Source organism: Streptopelia decaocto (genome assembly GCF_964273445.1).
Source record: "Streptopelia decaocto genome assembly, chromosome: 16".
NCBI lineage: Eukaryota > Metazoa > Chordata > Aves > Columbiformes > Columbidae > Streptopelia > Streptopelia decaocto.
Genome location: NC_138671.1, coordinates 11,137,603 through 11,154,979, shown reverse-complemented (window position 1 = coordinate 11,154,979; position 17,377 = coordinate 11,137,603). Strand labels below are relative to the sequence as shown.

The window sequence follows — 17,377 nt, the reverse complement described above, 5'->3', positions numbered from 1 at the left end:
CTACATGTAGCACCGGATCTTTAAATGACCCTCGAAGTCTAAATGACGAGCAGAAATTAGTTTTGTTGTTGGAAAGGAAATGTTCTGAGCCTGTACACAAAATACACTTCTAGTTGTTAAAATGCTTAAAGGCTATAGGTTTTGATGGAAGGGACCATTCTCAGTGCTTTGAATAGTCAAGACAGAAGAATGGATGCAGGAGCTCAGAGCAAAATTTCATCTAGTCTACAGTCTTCTTCCTGACAGCATCTCAAAGAGAATGCACAGGGTGCGGTGAAGAGCAGCACCACACAGAGCAGGGCTCCCCTCGAGGGCTCTCCCATCGGCCACCAAACCGCAGCTCAGGGATTTCGTAAGCCAGATATTCTTGAGAATCACACTTGGAAATTCAGACGTCCAGGACCTCAGACATTCCAAGTAGAAGATTCAGAGTTATGAGTCATGTTCATATGACCAAATATGTGATTCAAACACAATTTAAAAAAATGCACTTAGTGATACAGAATGTCTTTACCTTTGCTTTCTGCCTTTAGCAGTGTTTCTTAGGGCTCTGCTGACCTCGAAACTCCCTTTGTACAAAGTCGATCCTGAGAATAAGGACAGGCAGTGCTCTGCCTGGCTGCGGCCACTGTAAAACTTAGTGATGTTCCAGGGCAGGTTTAGTCATCCTTGTCGTAACAGTGCCCAGAGCTGTACCTACTGTTTTAGAGTCAGACATAAACAAACGTAGTCTCTGTCTTTATATGGACAGTGATATGACACGAACAAACAACTTGTGGTGATTCACCTGAGACTAAACTGGATTTGCCTGCCAGGATAATTCACCTGGAGAGACGACTGCTTCCCTTCACCTCCTTTCTTGGAAGCAGGCTGAGAATAACAAACTGTTCCGATAACATCAGCCTACTTCCAGTCAACATATTTCCTACTGAGGGGCAGGGCAGGTCCCACCCTGTTACATGACGGGCACATATTTGGTCATATAAATGTGACTCATAACTCCAGAGTTAGGTGTCAACAGCAGGCAGTTGTCACAACCCTCTTGTTTGAAGTGGGGATGCTGTGCCTTCTCTCCAGCAGCTCAGTGTTCCTTTCTCTCTCCCTGGGGCTCTGGAAAGTTTAAGTCACAACAACTCACTCCAAGCAGCTGGCTACAGAATGTCAGGAGAGAGTTTCCCTCCGTCCATCCAGCTGCTGTTCCTCTCGGTGCAAACTGAACTGCACAGCGTATCCAGGGCATGTCACAGCGGCCAGTGTGCTCGCAGAGAAGAGGACCGGCCTGACTCTACACCACCTCAGTGATTCCTAAGCATCTGTATGCATTGCTATAGCCTTGTCATCCCTTCTTCCAGCTCTATAAACACTAGGTTATCTAATTTTATTTATTGAATGTTTAACTATTCCATGCTAAATGGAAAAGCCATTGAAAGAAATAAAAGCATTATCTATAAATAATATATTTCAGTAGCAAGCAAGCTGTGGTCATTTAGGTCTTAACTTCTAAGTGTTATACAGCAAGATAAGACAAATAGTTCTGGATCAGACCACAGGTCTGTCTGGCTTATTATCCTGTTTCCAGCAATATATGATAGTAGAAGACCAGGGAAAGAGCAGGTGCACAGAGCTATTTCTGCAGAACATCCTCTTGATTTCCAGCAGATGATGGCTCAGGTCTTCCCCAGCTAGAGGCAGAATCTTGTATTTAATAGCTCATTTCATTATTTAGGGCAGTTATTTTTTGAGCCCACACAACCTTTTGGCATCCGTAAAATTCTGTAGCAAAGGTTTCCAGTGCAGGCACTATATTTTGGAACCTGTCCCTTGCCTGTTTCATCTGAGGCATTTCTGGCCCACAATCATAGGCACAAGCTGCCCACAGTGACCTTCATACTGCTATAGTTGCACTGATGTCCAAACATGAACCACTGACATGAAAGTTACCTGCATGTGGAGACGTGGGCATGAACCTACATGAAACGGTTACATTAACGCTCCTAAGGCACAGGATCATATAGAGAGGCACTGGGAACGCAGAAAAACATCCCAAGAGGACTCTGATGAAAGCATCTAAACCTTCCTTCAAACCTCCTTCTCTCTGGCTTAGCATCAGTCTTCGTGCTATGATGGGGATTTGCCAGATCATCTACAACAGTTTGCTGGGTCCCAGAACATCTGATCTTTTCTTTTGATCCCATGAAGAACTGGGATTCCGGCCAGCTAAGAAGAGCCGTCCCGCTAGGCAGCCCTCCAGCCAACCGCCCTCTGGATGTGCTGCTCTGGACGTTGATGTTCCACTGACACTAAGCTTCCCTCTTCAGCATGAATTGTTCATTACTTGAATTCCATCAGGGATTTCTTATGTCATGAAAGAGCAGAGATTCTGCCTGAACACACTGAGCAGGACTGACTGCTTTCTGTGGATAAAGTTGTTGGTCTGTGTGTATGTGTGTGCCTGTATCTGCAGGACATAGATGTCTCAGTGTTTTCCTCTCAATGGCGTCTCTGTTCTGCAACCATCTGTGTATAAAGCTGCTATTCTCTCGTGAACAATGACTCATACAGGAAAGTCTCTAAGAATTAGGCAAGAACTAAGTTTATCCTGAGTACTACTGAAGATGAGGATTCGATCCTATAAACTCTTGGAAACTCAGCATTAGTTTTCCCTTGACAGCTTTAACGTTTAAAATCTGCTGTTTCTGACACACATCTACACCCAGCGGGTTGGCCGTGAACTGTCCCTGCAGACGGACACCACAGGTCCACCGCGTGCTCTGACAGGGACCCAGCACCGCGCCGCTCACTCAGGACAACCTCTTCAACCTCTTCATCACCCCAGCATCCAGCGAGGACCCACCTGGTGGCTCTTCCACCTCCCACGTTCTTCTCAGCCCCCACATATGACTCTCTCCAGCTCTTTCCCTTATATTTCCAGGCTACTCTGCATCTCTGCCAACTGCTGTGGATGGCTGGGAAAGAGTAGGGTCACTGTTCCCCGCACCCTGCAAGCCACACCTGGACCTGGAGCTGCCCAAAAGACTGTGAAGTTTGGCCGTAGGGACTATCTGGGACAGCAATCCATATTGGTATCAAAAAATCATGACGATCTTCATGTATCTAGCAAGGTTTGGGTGCTTGGGAAATAGCTGGAAGGAAGGAAATATCCAGAAGATTTTATCAGAAATTCTCCTGTGGCCAGAATGAGTATAGAAAGAAGAGTTTCTGAAAATCAAGTGAGCATCTCTGGCTAACAGGGAAGGTTCTTCTTTGTAGCACTTTGTCCAACACTGTGGAATGAAAAGGTTACGGGGTTCTCCCGTTCTCCGCTGCCCCAGTCTCTGGGGATGCAGATTAAGATGATCAAGAAAGTTTAAAACAAATTGTGACATATCCTACTAATGTAAGACAAGTCCAGATATATAGACCATACCCATAAAACATGCACATAATAAATAAAGAAATAATTTATTTAGAAATGTTAAAATTTCTTTAAGATGTTAGGCAATAAGCAAGAGAGGCACTAATACGTGAAAGGAAGCATGCTCGCGTGAGAGTGAAGCTGAGTGGCTGAAGATGGACAGGATGTTAAAATCAATAGATAAAATCAGAATCACAGAATGGTTGAGGTTGGAAAGGAACCCTGGAGGCGACCTGGTCCAAATTCTCTGCACAAGCAGGACTACCACAGGCAGGTTGTCCAGGACCATGTCCAGCCAGCTTTCAAGTATCTCCAAGGACAGAGTTTACAAAATTATGCTGTAAAAATATTATGGGAAAAAGAAGGTGGCCCATTATGCCTGGAATTATCACTCTGAGGACTCACAGGCTGAAGGAGGTGATTTGGTAGCTCACTTGGAGGGTGCCTGGTGCCTCATTCCCACGCCTTCCTTTCGCACCCAGCACCCTTCCTGCGAGCGGCACGGTCCTGACCTTCCTGCGGCCGGTACCAGCTCTGCGTTCTTCAGCCTTTTCCGTGAACTGATCATCTTCACACAGCAGAATGCACCTTTCTTCCCGCTGGCTTAGTGAGTTCAACTGAATCAGTGAAAAGTATTTTGGAAGGCATATCGGAGGTCTTCAGCCCAATCTCACAGCAGAGCCAACTTCAAAGCTAGATGAAGCTGCTCAGGGCCTTGTCCACCTGTAGCCTGGAAATACCAGAGGATGGACATTCCACAACCAGCCTGTCCCAGGGCTGCAGCACTCCCACGGTAAATAATGCGTTCCTTTTGTTGAAAAATAATTTCCCTGGTTTGCAACTTGAGATCATTGCCTCTTGTCCTTTCACAGTGCACTTGCAGGATGCATCTTAATTTGCAACCCCCTTTTCAGCAGCGTTAGTCTGCAAACAGATCCCCCGCTTGCCTTCTGTCCTCCAGGTCAAACAACCCCCTTCCCTCTGCAGCTCCTCACGCGGCTCGTGCTCCGCCTGACCGTACCGGGGGCTTTTGTTGGATCCTCTCCAGTTTGCTGATGTCTCGTCTATGTGGCGAGGGTCGGTTGCCAAAACTGAACACAGTATTTATGGCAGATGCTGTCTTGCCACTGCCAGGCAGAGGGGAATAACCACATCCCTCCACCTGCTGGCTACTCACCAGCTCCTTCCTACCCCAGATGGTGAGTTATCACTGATAACACTGCTGACACAGATCCAGCTTGTTTTCCACCAGAATCCCAAGGCCTTTTCTGCAGGGCTGTACCCCAGAGTCAATTCCCAATCTATGCTGATGCATGCGGTTGTTTTGGCCCAGGTTGAACATATCAAGAGGGTTTCTTATTTCGTAGAATTAGAACAAATGTATAAGGTGAATCATGTGATTTAAAAAGGGTCAAACCCTGAGTTCTCTTGTGCTTAGGCTATCTCCTAATACAAAGACAGACCAAGAGTGGCACAGGGGGTCCCAGTTTCATACCTGAGAAATCTCATTTTTCTGCACAATGTTTTCAGAGCTGTACAAGGTCCGATGTCGATCACAGACACAAGAAAAAGGGCTGTAATTCTCTGCACAATTTACCCTTTTCCTAGCAAAACCCTGCAGGATTGAAAGAGAATCTTGCAGGCCACTGGAACAAATCCCATATCCATCGTGCCCCCAGGACCTCAAAGGAGCAGCAGGCACCGTGCCTAGAGGGGATGAGCTCTGTGTGTGCATGGCGTGTTTTTAAATCAGCGTTTCAATCCTCATCTGACTTCACCGATAGGCAAACTAGTAAGAGTTATTCTCAGTGTACACTGAGGTATGATACAGCTCCAGCTTTCTTAATGAGCTTATTTGTTACTGGTCTGAAATAAGGAGTCTGTCCTTTTTTATTTCCTAAGTAAATCTCATGCTACTTCTGGTTCCAGTAAATGAAAAATTGTACAATTCTTGTTCTTGAATACATTTAAAAAGTTTATTTTGAAAGCCTAGCATTTGCCCTATTTCAATTTCCTTCCACCTTTCTGGGCTTTTTTGGGGGGTGACATTTTTTTTGTCCCCTCAGTGCCTCTCCTATTTTCCAGAAACCATCTGATTCTCTTCAGAACGCTAACACACACACCCACACACCTGCACATCTTCCACATTTAGTGGCAATAACTAAGCAGAGAGATACATAAACACAAAAATCTGTGCGCTGGGAATAGTTTAGAGTTGCCCAGCGGACCCTGGACCTGCTCAGCACAGACGTGCGTTCAAGTTCTTGCCGGTCTCTGGAGGCCCAAAGCAGCTCTCCTGTCTGCTCGGTCTCTCTGTGGAGTTACTGAACACTGAGTTGTTGTTGTTAGTGTTGTTTGTTTGTTTGTTTGTTTGGGGGGGGGGTGTTTTGTTTTGTTTTCATCAGTCTAAGAGCAATTCAAGCCTTTAACCTGAACATTGTTCAAACCGTCAGCTTGGGCAGCGCACTCCGCCTCTGCACAGAGGTGGCAAGTAGCACAGATTTGGACCGAGTCTTTAGCTGTCACCTCTGTCACTTCTGACTAGATCTGTCTTGAGTGAGCAAGGTGACATGTTCTGTGGCCACCAAAGTAAGCCAGTGATGAAATGTATGGCCTAAACACCTAACAGTCTGCTTCACTGAAATACTGCTGTGGAGACAGGTGATCACACAAAGGGATCATTCCTACTGCTGGCCAGCACGCCAAGAACAAGCCAGTGCTGGCTCCTGGGTAATGCACACGCACCTGGTCATTCCATTATCTCTCCTTTCGTGGTATACTGGGACAAGCAGAGGACTCCGGGAGCTCTATAGATCTAATGACAACTACAAAGCACATCTAGAAGCTTCTGGGAGTGTAAAGAAATTTCCAAACAAAGGCTTTTCTTTTAGCTTCATAAATATGTTTGCTGCCATAACCATATTTAAGAAAAAATAGCCTTAAAAACCGCTCCTGCAGAACAAACCTGCCATGCAGTAGTTTCTCATTCTTTCCATTTTTCTTTCTTTATGCACAAATAAAAGTACTGAGAACAGGTTTGTACTTAACAAAAGGATCAGCCCTGCTAATCTACTGGTTTGTGTGCTAGCATTGTGCTTATCACAGCACTGTTTGTTGGCTGGGGCAGACGTGGTCCTAATGTGCACAGCTGTGCAACAAAAACCAGAGCACGTCATGTGAGAGCGTGGGCAGGATCTGCCAGTTTGGGAGCGCTGGACACGGTGACAGTTCAAATCACAGACTTGCTGTATTTGTGACTGGGCTGTCCACATCCATCTCTGACAACAGAGATGCCACGCTGAAGGATGTACAAGCCAGAGCCAATGATGTCAGGTAGTCATGGAGCAGGTGAAAAGGAACAAGAAGGCGATTTTCATCAGCTTGACAGGCAGTGATGGTAGATCACCGTCTGACGGGGCATTAGCAGGGACAACATCAGAGAGACACGACTGGCACAAGGGACCCCGAATGTGAAGGGGAGGATGACTGGTGAGGTGGCACGTGGGTTACAGCCAGCCCTGGTGACAGGGTGTGAAACACACAGAATCACAGAAACACAGGATATCAGGGGGTGGAAGGGACCTGGAAAGCTCATCCAGTGCAATCCCCCCATGGAGCAGGAACACCCAGATGAGGTGACACAGGAAGGTGTCCAGGCGGGTTGGAATGTCTGCAGAGAAGGAGACACCACAACCTCCCTGGGCAGCCTGGGCCAGGCTCTGCCACCCTCACCGGGAAGAAGTTTCTTCTCATGTTTAAGTGTAACCTCCTGTGTTCCAGTTTGTACCCATTACCCCTTGTCCCCTTGTCACTGAGAAGAGCCTGGCTCCATCCTCCTGACACTCCCCCTTTCCATATTGATCCCCAGGAATGAGTCACCCCTCAGTCTCCTCTTGTCCAGCTCCAGAGCCCCAGCTCCCTCAGCCTTTCCTCACACGGGAGATGCTCCACTCCCTCCAGCATCTTGGTGGCTGCGCTGGACTCTCTCCAGCAGTTCCCTGTCCTGCTGGAACTGAGGGGCCACAACTGGACACAATATTCCAGGTGTGGTCTCCCCAGGGCAGAGCAGAGGGGCAGGAGAACCTCTCTGACCTACTGACCACCCCCTTCTAACCCACCCCAGGTCCCATTGGCTTCCTGGCCACAAGGGCCCAGTGCTGGCTCATGGTCACCATGCTGTCCCCAGGACCCCCAGGTCCCAGGAGGACCTGCTGGTAAGTGGGGATGGCGCTTGAGCCCAGCAGCAAAAAAGAGACCCAGGAAAATGGCCAGAGCCGCTGTCTTGCTTGGACACGACAGCCTGGCTGATCACGAGCCGATGGCAACGACTGGCTCCTACAGACAGCAAATGTTGGACATCTAAGATGAAAAGTCTGAAGCTCTTAATGTGCTCCTGAACATTTTTGTTTTGCAGAAACTCTTTGTTTTTTCACACAGCCGATGCCAAGGGGCTCACTGACGACCCGGGCAGGACATGGAACCGGAGCCCGCGCTCCCCCCGCACACCCGGGCTCGAACCAGCGGCCCCGGGGCGGGGCTGGGCCCAGAGCCCGAGCCCGGAGTCCCGGACGGGAGCAGCCTGGAGACAGGCAGAGGGCTCGGCCCTGGCCCCGCTCCGGAAAGCGGCTGTTGGCCCGGGCCGGGCGGCCCCGAGCCCCCGAACCCCCGGCCCGGCTCAGCCCCGCGCGGGGCCGCCCCGGCGCTGGGGTCACCCCGGCCCCGCCTCCGCCAGCGCCGCTGCGTCGCGGCAGCGCCCCCTGCCGGCGGGCCTAGAAACAGGCCCGGCTCCCGCCGCCTGGTGGCGGTCTAGTCCCCAGCGCCCTCTGCGGCCCCGCAGGCGGGAAGTTCGGGGGAGTCCCGGGGAGTTCGGGGCGGCGGGAGCAGGACCCTGCGGTCCGGCCCCGCGCACACAGCCTGCACGGAGCACACCCAGCCCCGGCCTCCCTGCCCCGCTGCACGGAGCAGCTCCCACTCCCGCGCCGCGGGGAGCGGTGCCGGCCCTGGCCTGCACACACGCACATGTTGACACGCACTCGCACACGCACTCGCACACGCACTCGCACACGCACTCGCACACGCACTCGCACACGCACTCGCACACGCACTCGCACACGCACTCGCACACGCACTCGCACACGCACTCGCACACGCACTCGCACTCCCCGGCCCCCTCTGCCGCGGGCTGCGCCGGCAGAACAGAGCAGTTCAAGCCGCAGGTATCGCTACAGCCTCACAGAGGTATCTTTTCTATATTTTTCTTATGTATTGTTAGCGTCTCTCAAGCATGAACGTTTAAACCATGAATGTTTAACACCTGAGGAGTGTGTTCCCATTGCCCTGGGAACACGTTTCCCTGCACGGGACATCACCTGGAGTTTGGAAATTGCTGCTGTACCTGCTGCATCCATTCACAGGTGCTCACTGCCGATCTCATAACAAATTGATAGTCCTTACAGTCACCAGAGTATCACCCGAGTTTATTTTTGTCTTTCACAGCTTCTACTCAGGGTTGGCTAAATAGGACCACGTCAAAGATTAGTTACATGCACACCTAGTTACTTGAAGGAAGTAATTTATATCTCTGTTGGATGCACTGATGCCTCTATTGTAGGCGAGCCTGCCGCAGTTCTGGTCAGGGACACCTCATTCCTCAGATTTCTAAATAATATAAATATTAAAAAAAGAAAGATATTGTAGAGGTTATTGGAACAACAGAATTATTTGTGGGGTTGCTTCTGGTCTGTGGCTATTGCAAATGTTCTGCCACATTCCTGGCAAAGAACCAGTATCTCCCCACTCTGCTGAAAGACCTGGATTCTTAGAGTTGATCACAGCAGGTCTGTCTCTTGGGAGGCACCTCAAGGCCTTTCAAAACCCACTGGTTTTGAATAAGTGCCAATTTCTGGCCTTCCTTTATGAGGACACCCCTGTGCAAGAGTGGGAGCAACACAGCTGTGGCTGCCAGGTGTTTGGGCAAGGGTTTTTGTGGCACTGGCTGCATAGGAATGGTCCTTCTCCGCAGCCCTCCGACTCACCTGTCCTCCAATATCACGGCTTTTGGCTCGCAACTTGTTAACCTGACATTCAGCAATATCAGCTCGTTCTTCAGCTTCTTCCAGCTCATGCTGGGTCTTGCGGCATCGTGAGAGATTAGTGTTTGCCTGTTCTTCCTGAAAGTCATGCAGTGCCATCAGTGACATGGACACAAACTCATGTTGCCCCGTTACTGTTAACTAAAGACCCCATGGCTGCACCACAGTAACGTCGCTCACAACTGCATCCCTGCATTGCCAGCACTCTCTGCATTTCTATGTAGTATTGTCAGCAACAGGAGCACTCAGCAGGGGACAGAACAATTAGTCCTGATGAGTTCCAGCTGGGAAAATTAGCTAGTGTGGTTCCAGAAATGCAACAACTCCAGGATAATTACAGCTGTGCCTGCTCTGTTGTGAGCCATAAGTCTTTATTACATAAGGACTATTTGAAGGCAGTGGCTATTGCTATGCTATCAAAGTGAGTATTCAATTGTTTTAATTAACTTGGGGAGCCTAGACCTTTTAGAAAACTCCACCCAGGGCCCACAGTGGTTTAAAGAGTCCTGCACTTACAGCTTCCTCTGCCTGTTTCTTGTATGCTTTCACTTTGAGCTGCAGCTTGTCTACCAGGTCCTGGAGTCGGAGAATATTTTTCTTATCCTCTTCAGACTGTGGGAATTGAAAATCAAGTCAGCTTTAGAAGATGGACTGAGGTGATGCACATAAGAGGGCAGAGGATTTGAAATACCTGGTAAGTGAGCTCCTTCAGCCTTCGTTCATACTTGCGAACACCTTTCAATGACTCTATTCCTCGTTTCTGCTCAGCATCAAGCTCGTTTTCTAACTCGTTAATCTGAAACACAGTGTCATGGTGAAGACAGCAAGGGGGGCAGCTTCCTGAAGCTGCTTCTTGGGGCCAGACTAGCTAAAAACTGCTCACCATGCTATATTGGTTGTGAATTAGTGGGTGAATCTGTAGTTATTTATAGAAGGAACTCAGCTGTGCATACCCAGGACATTTATAATCAAAATTAGGCTTAAACCTGTCAGAGAAGAGGAAAGTAAAACAGGGGAGGGAGGGTTCTATCAATGTTCACCAGGTAAATGGGGAAAATCTGTTTCATTTATTATCTTCAAGCCCAGCTCATCCTCCTGAACAGCCCTTAACAACCTCCCATAGCTCCATGCCTCTTCTGTAGTTTCTGTAAGTCAAACCTGGACACCGATGTTTTTAGTACTATGTGGATATTCCCTTCCAAAGCCAAGAGCCACTAATTCCCTGTATTTTGAAACAGGAATATTTGAAGAGTGCAATAAGTGGGTCAGACAATGGTCCATCCAGCCCAATGCTCTGTCTCCGGGAGGGGCAGCAGCACATAGTATTCAGGGACAGCTTGGACACCTGGCCCCTATCTACTCTCCTCACACTTGTCCAGCTTCCACAGTCATTAGATTAGAGGTGTAAGGTGGCATTTCTGTGCCTGTTCCCTTAGTATGTCTATAAACCTGCTGATTTCTAATCACTTGTGGAACCTTCTACCGGCTGCCTGTGCAGCCTCCCATGGCAGCAGGTCCCAGAATCTCAGTAAAGTGCTTACTTTTATTTTAAACTGATCTCCAGGTGAAGGTGTCCTGATCTGCATCTTGTGTTCTTCTCATATTGTGCATTTTGATGAATAACCATTCAGAACACATCATTGCTGTCATGATTTGGTACCTTCCCCCCCTCAGCCACCTTCTCTCCAAACAGAAGAGTCCCAGCCTTGTTTGTCCCTCCTCATAAGGTTCCACCCACTCAGCTGCCATTTGCTGGACCCATCTCTGTCAGGTCCTTCTTGACTTGCAGAGACCAGAAGTGCATGTGGTACATTTAATATAGTGGCAAGCAATGCTCGCTGTCTTGTTCTTAGTGCCTTTCCTAATGAAGCCCAAATTTTTTTCTCTTCTGAGTTTTTCCTTGTACTGCACATTGAACAAGCGGTTTCTGGGGCCTGTCATGGATGAGACTGAGATCTCCTGGCTGAGCTAGTTCCAAGTTCATCTCCAAGTAAGTATGTTTAAAATTATTTTTCCCTAGATAAGCTACCATGTATGTCTACCATGATGTTCATCTGCCCCCATTTTTGCCCACTCAGTTTTTATGAGGTCATTCTCAAGCTCCTTACCCACAGTGCAACATTTGACTACTCGGTGTAACTCTCATCAAACCTGCTGGAGATACCTGAGGCTGTCCCTGTTGTAACCTTCCCAAGAGGCTCCAGCAACCAAGGGCCCAATCAGGAACTTGACAGCCTTAGCCTACCCTTGTCTTCACCATACCCTGGCCTCCAGTTTCTGAAGTTGCTTCTTTCCGCCCTTCAGCGCCAGTTGCTCAGCTTCATCCAGACGGTGCTGCAGGTCCTTCACGGTCTGGTCCAGGTTCCTCTTCATCCTCTCCAGGTGGGCGCTGGTGTCCTGCTCCTTCTTCAGCTCTTCTGCCATCATGGCTGCCTGGTTGCAGTGCACAGGTATGTTATAGATGTGCTTCCCTGTCCCTGGCAGGTCTGCACTGTCCCTGGTAGCAACATCAGCCTCACTCAGACAGTGCCCGTGGCTGTGCTAAGGGTCTGTTGTATAAAGAGGATCGCTGTTTCTCAGTATCTGTACCTCTAAAACTACTCTGCCTTGCAGAACAAGCAGGGCCGATGACAAGAAAAAAAATAATTAAGGCATGCAAATGACTCAATACCAAAGTTTCATTTTCAAGAGTCAGTGGAATTTTAGGGGCACCTTGGATTATTACCAGGTAGTACTCTGCATCTCTGGCGTCCCAAAAGATTTTGGATATCTGACCATTTTGTGCCTAAATTTGCCAAAGAGTCAGACTCCTAAGGAGTTTTTGATGATGAAATGACCCTGAGCATCTCGAACTGCAATGAAAAGCTTGTGCCTGCTGAGATCTTTGGAAGCTGGGATGGATAGCTGTCAGCGGTGTGACAGGCCAGAGGGGGACCGGCCACCCTGCCACTGTCACACAGCCAGGGCTAGACACAGCACTGCAGGGCCAGGCACACCGTGACTTCGTGCAATGCCATTTCCTTTTCCTTTTTCATATACCTTTCCTGTATAGTCCTAAGACTTATTTCTTCTGATGCTGTGGAACTGTAGCCTTGTTTAAATAAGACATTTCCGTTCTCTGGTTTTATTTCTTACATGTGTAGCGTTTATATAGAAACATGCATGATTTTAGTCTTAATTTCTGCTTTTCTGTGCTGTATCCAAACAGGGCTTGGTTCAGACTACTTTTTTCCTATTACAATTTTGCCACCCCCTGGTCTATCCTGTCTGTTACATTTATCCTGGAAGCAAAAGTGAATGTGGATATGGGGAAGGGCAGACAGGACACTTCTCCAATACAGACTGCTAGCAGAACATGAGCAGAGGGCTAGACTGACGGGGTCTTCTATAGCAAGCAATAGGCAGAGACTGTGTGAGGCCCATGTGGGAGGGATTGTGTCACCAATGTTTTCTGTCCCTGCATTGAATAATTGCCTTTCTAAAGCGACTGCAGGAGTATAGAACACAAGACAGGCAAGCAAGAGGACTCACATCTGTGATTGCTTTCTTTGCTTTCTCCTCTGCATTTCTGGCTTCCTGAATGCTGTCTTCGACTTCATTCTGTAAATGGCTGATGTCCACTTCCAGTCTCTTTTTGGTGTTGAGGAGGCTTGTGTTCTGTTGGGACAGCCCAAAGACAGGTCATTCCCACCCCATTCCATGCCACCCCCACATGTCTGTTGTAAAGGACACACCAAATACCTGCGAGTGGAGAAGTTGCACTCGCTCGCTGGCGTCCGTCAGCTCCTGCTCAGAAACCTTCCGGGCTCGCTCTGTCTGTTCCATAGCAGCTCGCATCTCCTCCATTTCTGTTGTCATCAGGTTGTTCCTACGCTCTACCATAGCAAGCTGCTCCTTCAGGTCTTCATTCTCTCTCAAAGCATCATCCAAATGGAGCTGGGAATCCTTTGAAGGTGAAAGCACCGTAAGACTCAGAGGCAAGCAGATTGAGCAACAAAGACCTGTAGGACGGTAGCCCCTGTGGTCCCTACCTTGAGTTGTCCTTGCACGGCTTTGAGGTGCTTCTGTGTCTCTGCTACCTGCCGGTTGGCATGGCTCAGCTGTATTTCCATGTCATTCAGATCTCCCTCCATCTTCTTTTTCAGCCTCAAAGCATCATTTCTGCTTCTGATCTCAGCATCCAGCGTGGTCTGCATAGACTCTAATACCCTCTGATGGTTCCTCTTCAGCTGTTGAATTTCCTCATCTTTCTCTGCAGTCCTTCTATCGACGTCTGACTTCAGCTGGTTCAGCTCCAGCTGAACACGTAGGATTTTTCCCTCTTCATATTCTAAAGAGCCCTGCCAGGGTTGAAATAATTTCTCTCTGTAGTGTCCGTTACTGGGAAATGCCCATGCAGAATTTTGGCACTTTGCAGCCAGTAATGCCGATCTATTTGCCTTTAGAAAAAGCCTAGCTGTGAAAAAGCTGACTGCTATTCCTATACTCAAGAGTCATTACACCTCAGCTGGATATTAATCAGGAAATTAGGAATAGGACTCCTTAGGAAAATGCCTCCAGTGCCACAAGGTCTGGGCACTGAGGGCTGCAATGACGCTGCAGAGCTAACAAAACATTTGGAAACATAAAATATGACAGCCAAGCCTCATGCTCAGAAGAAGCTTGTCTTCTCTTGCATCTCCATGCTGAATTCTGCTTAGGGGCTCTGCACTTAGTCCCACCCGAGTTACTATGGGGGCATGTTCCCCTTCCATACAGCTTTTTCACTCTGACACTCATATTCTCCAGCTTCAAATGTCTAGGTGTTAAAAACCTGAGGCTTTTACAACCAGTGGACAGAAATAAGCACATCCGGAGAATGAAACCGTTGATGTAGCCTTGGCATCCCTTTTAAGAACAGACCCTCCAGAGATGCTTATTTCTCCTTTTTGATTCTAGAATGAGCCTAATGACTAATTCGGGATTAGACTGATGACATTTAGATGCATAAATTAGAGCAGATGAATTTGCATGGCCACTATAACTCTTGCTCCTACTACCTGCCCATCTACTGAGATCTAAAGATTAGACGTGTCAGTTGTTTTTTACTTCTTTGTCTGCCTAAGGGGAGTTACAGAACAAATAAGGTGAGGCTCTTCTTGATGGTGGACAGCAAAAAGACAAAAGGCAACAATCAAAAGTTGCTACGAGGGAATTCCTGACTGCAGGTAAGGATAAAAATGCTTTCCCATGAGAATGATCCTGCAATGGAAAAAGTTGTTGGGCAATACTATCTCCATCCTTGGAAACGATAAAGACCGATTAGACAAGGCACAGGGCAACCTAATGTAACTTTGAAATTAGCCCTGTCTTCAACAGGAGGTTGTGCTAAAGGCCTCCAGAAACCCTTTCCAACTTAAGATAACTCTGTGTCTCTGTGTTTGGGGCATGCCCTAGGTATACCATTTGCAGCTCCGTTAAATGCTCTCAAAGATATTCTGTGGAGAATCTGATATGGTCATACAGAAATAATAGAAGCTTTACTAAGAGGGTAATAGGGAACAAAAGGCAGAACCCAGACAAGAGGGAACCGAAGGAACTGCAAGCTGGCATGGATTGGGAAAAAAGTAAGATTTAAAGTTTGAAGGTCTGAGGGACAGCCAAAAGCAGTAAGGAAGACCCAGAAATCATGGAATTGTGGGACCTGGCATGCAACGTGTGTCAGCAAAGCATGTCAGTGTATCAGTGGCACTTCCAAGATTTAGCAGCATTTCCATATTTGTCAGAACCCCTGTGCTGCAAACTGATTCCTCTTTGAATGTCTTGCTGTCTCCCATTCACTGAACATAGGGGAACTGAAGAAAGATAATCTTAATTCTCTTCAGCATTCAGCTTTCTTTGAACAGGAGGTGACATCAAGAAGACTTTTAAGTATGGATTAGACCTGCTCCAAAAACATCCTTGGTTAATTTGACTGGAAAGCAAAAATGGTCAGAGTTTTGAAATGCAAATGAACTTTCTTCAGCCATTCACAGAAGCAAGCTCAAACAAGGGGTGCAAAATGAGCTCAATTTTAGTCTGGGACTGAGATTTTTTGTGCATGATAGCACAGCAAGGAATGCTACATTAGTATGGGAGAGGAGCAATCCCTGTGCTATTGGGTCTGCTTGTGCTTCCATACTCCACCTTTGTGACAGTGTCAGGATAAACAGGAATATATAACCTCCAAATTTCCTCCGTTCATGATCTCTCTAAAAACAAACCTCCTTATTGAGGACACTTGCCTCTGCTTCTTCTAATGCTGCTTGAAGGTCACACTTCTCTTGCTCAATTTGCTTCTTTGCTTTCTCCAGCCCATGATTAACTTTTCCAGATTCAGCAATCTGTTCAGTCAGATCAGAAATCTCCTCTGCAACACAAAAAACACTCAAGTCATCTTAGATAGTGTTGTCCATGGCACGTGCGGTCGCTGTTTGGCAATGGGAGGGACAGAAGAGATAATGCAGCAGTGAGGAGAAATAATAGGTCTTGTCTTGTGTACAATCTTTATTTCTGATTCCCTGCTATTTCCAGTTCAGTGTGAAACTTGAAAATGAGTGGGACCACCTAGAGTGAGCTCAGAATAATGGCAAACTCCTCTGGATAGTGAAGTGACATCTCCAGAGACAGTCCTGTCTGAGTGCTCTGTATCCTTAGGTACACCCCAGGGATCATTCAGCTCACAAAAAGGAACTGAATTGTGTTTCCTTTATACAGTTATTTTTCTTATTAAATACCAATCCATGCCACAGCTACATGGCCCTCCAATAATCAGGAGATAGACAACAGCCCTCCAGATTTTTTCTAATGGCACTGACTGAAGTAATCTGATTAAAAAAAAGAGTTTCTGGTTTCATCGTAATTTCTGTCCATTCAGTTAATTTGGTCCCTGTCCATGAATGGAATTATGAAGGTAGGGGAATACTATGAGGAAGTAGAAAGCTGTAATGAGCTGTAGGTGTGTGCTTACAGGTGACCAGGAAAGAAAGTTGCCTAACCTGAGCTTTGGGCAAAAATCATGAAAAACAAAACCCTGGGAAGAGGCAGAGCTCTGGTAGCCCAGAAACACGGAAGCATCTTAGGACTCGTGGTGGATCCCAGCTGATAGTAATCTGAACTTACGTTGGAGGTTCTTGTTCTCCCGTCTGACAGTCTCAGCCTGGTCAAGCATTTCTTCATAGGCATTCTTCATCCGGAAGATCTCAGTGCTAAGAGAGCGAGACTCCTTCTGCGCAGCTTCCAGCTCAGCCTGACTCTCCTGGTACTTCTGCTTCCATTCAGCCAGGACCTGGAGCGACAGGAGCATAGGAATGACCCATTCTGCGACATTCCTGTCTCTGCACGTTTACAGGACAAGAACCCCAAAGGCATGGCCCATCTTACGGTCTTTTACTTTGCACTGTTCTCTGCCTGTGACAATCGATTCATTGTGATACATACTCTTGCTCTTTTGGTGGAAGCTACTTAAATTATCCTTTTCAGCCAGCACTAGTACATACCTCAAGCTCTCAGGCAGGAGTTTGGTTTGGCACCAGCCTGGACACAGTGAGGTTAGTCTGGAGGTTGTCTGAGTCTTTTTATTATTGCAGGAGCTAGTGGTCTTGCACTCAGCCCACCAAGAAAGATCATGTTCTACTGATTGTCTCCTGAGTTTGGTACCACAGCCCTGTGGGGGATCTTTTTTAGCACATTCACTTAATTCACCCACACCAGGCTGGGCTAGGGAAAAGGCTATGCAACATCACTTGGTCATACAGTGTTGATTATTTTAAATGTTATTAAAGGCAGTGAAGGCTGCAACTAACCCGATTGCAAGCCAGGGCTTGTTAGGTTGCATGTGAATACCTGCTCA

At 47.6% G+C, this 17,377-nt stretch overlaps 1 protein-coding gene across 1 annotated transcript in view; it reads right to left on the bottom strand.

Annotated features, from left to right (window-relative positions):
* Positions 1–8,123: 8,123 nt before the first annotated feature.
* LOC309447117 (myosin-4-like) overlaps positions 8,124–17,377 on the bottom strand; it is a gene marked incomplete at both ends in the record, with an annotated part of 35,092 nt that continues 25,838 nt past the window's right edge. The window contains 10 exons of the mRNA XM_082067424.1: positions 8,124–8,597; positions 9,451–9,585; positions 10,024–10,119; positions 10,199–10,303; positions 11,770–11,940; positions 13,039–13,164; positions 13,249–13,452; positions 13,539–13,847; positions 15,771–15,895; positions 16,648–16,813. Of these exons, the coding sequence (XP_081923550.1) occupies positions 8,124–8,597; positions 9,451–9,585; positions 10,024–10,119; positions 10,199–10,303; positions 11,770–11,940; positions 13,039–13,164; positions 13,249–13,452; positions 13,539–13,847; positions 15,771–15,895; positions 16,648–16,813 (1,911 nt within the window). The remainder of the gene's footprint in view (positions 8,598–9,450; positions 9,586–10,023; positions 10,120–10,198; positions 10,304–11,769; positions 11,941–13,038; positions 13,165–13,248; positions 13,453–13,538; positions 13,848–15,770; positions 15,896–16,647; positions 16,814–17,377) is intronic.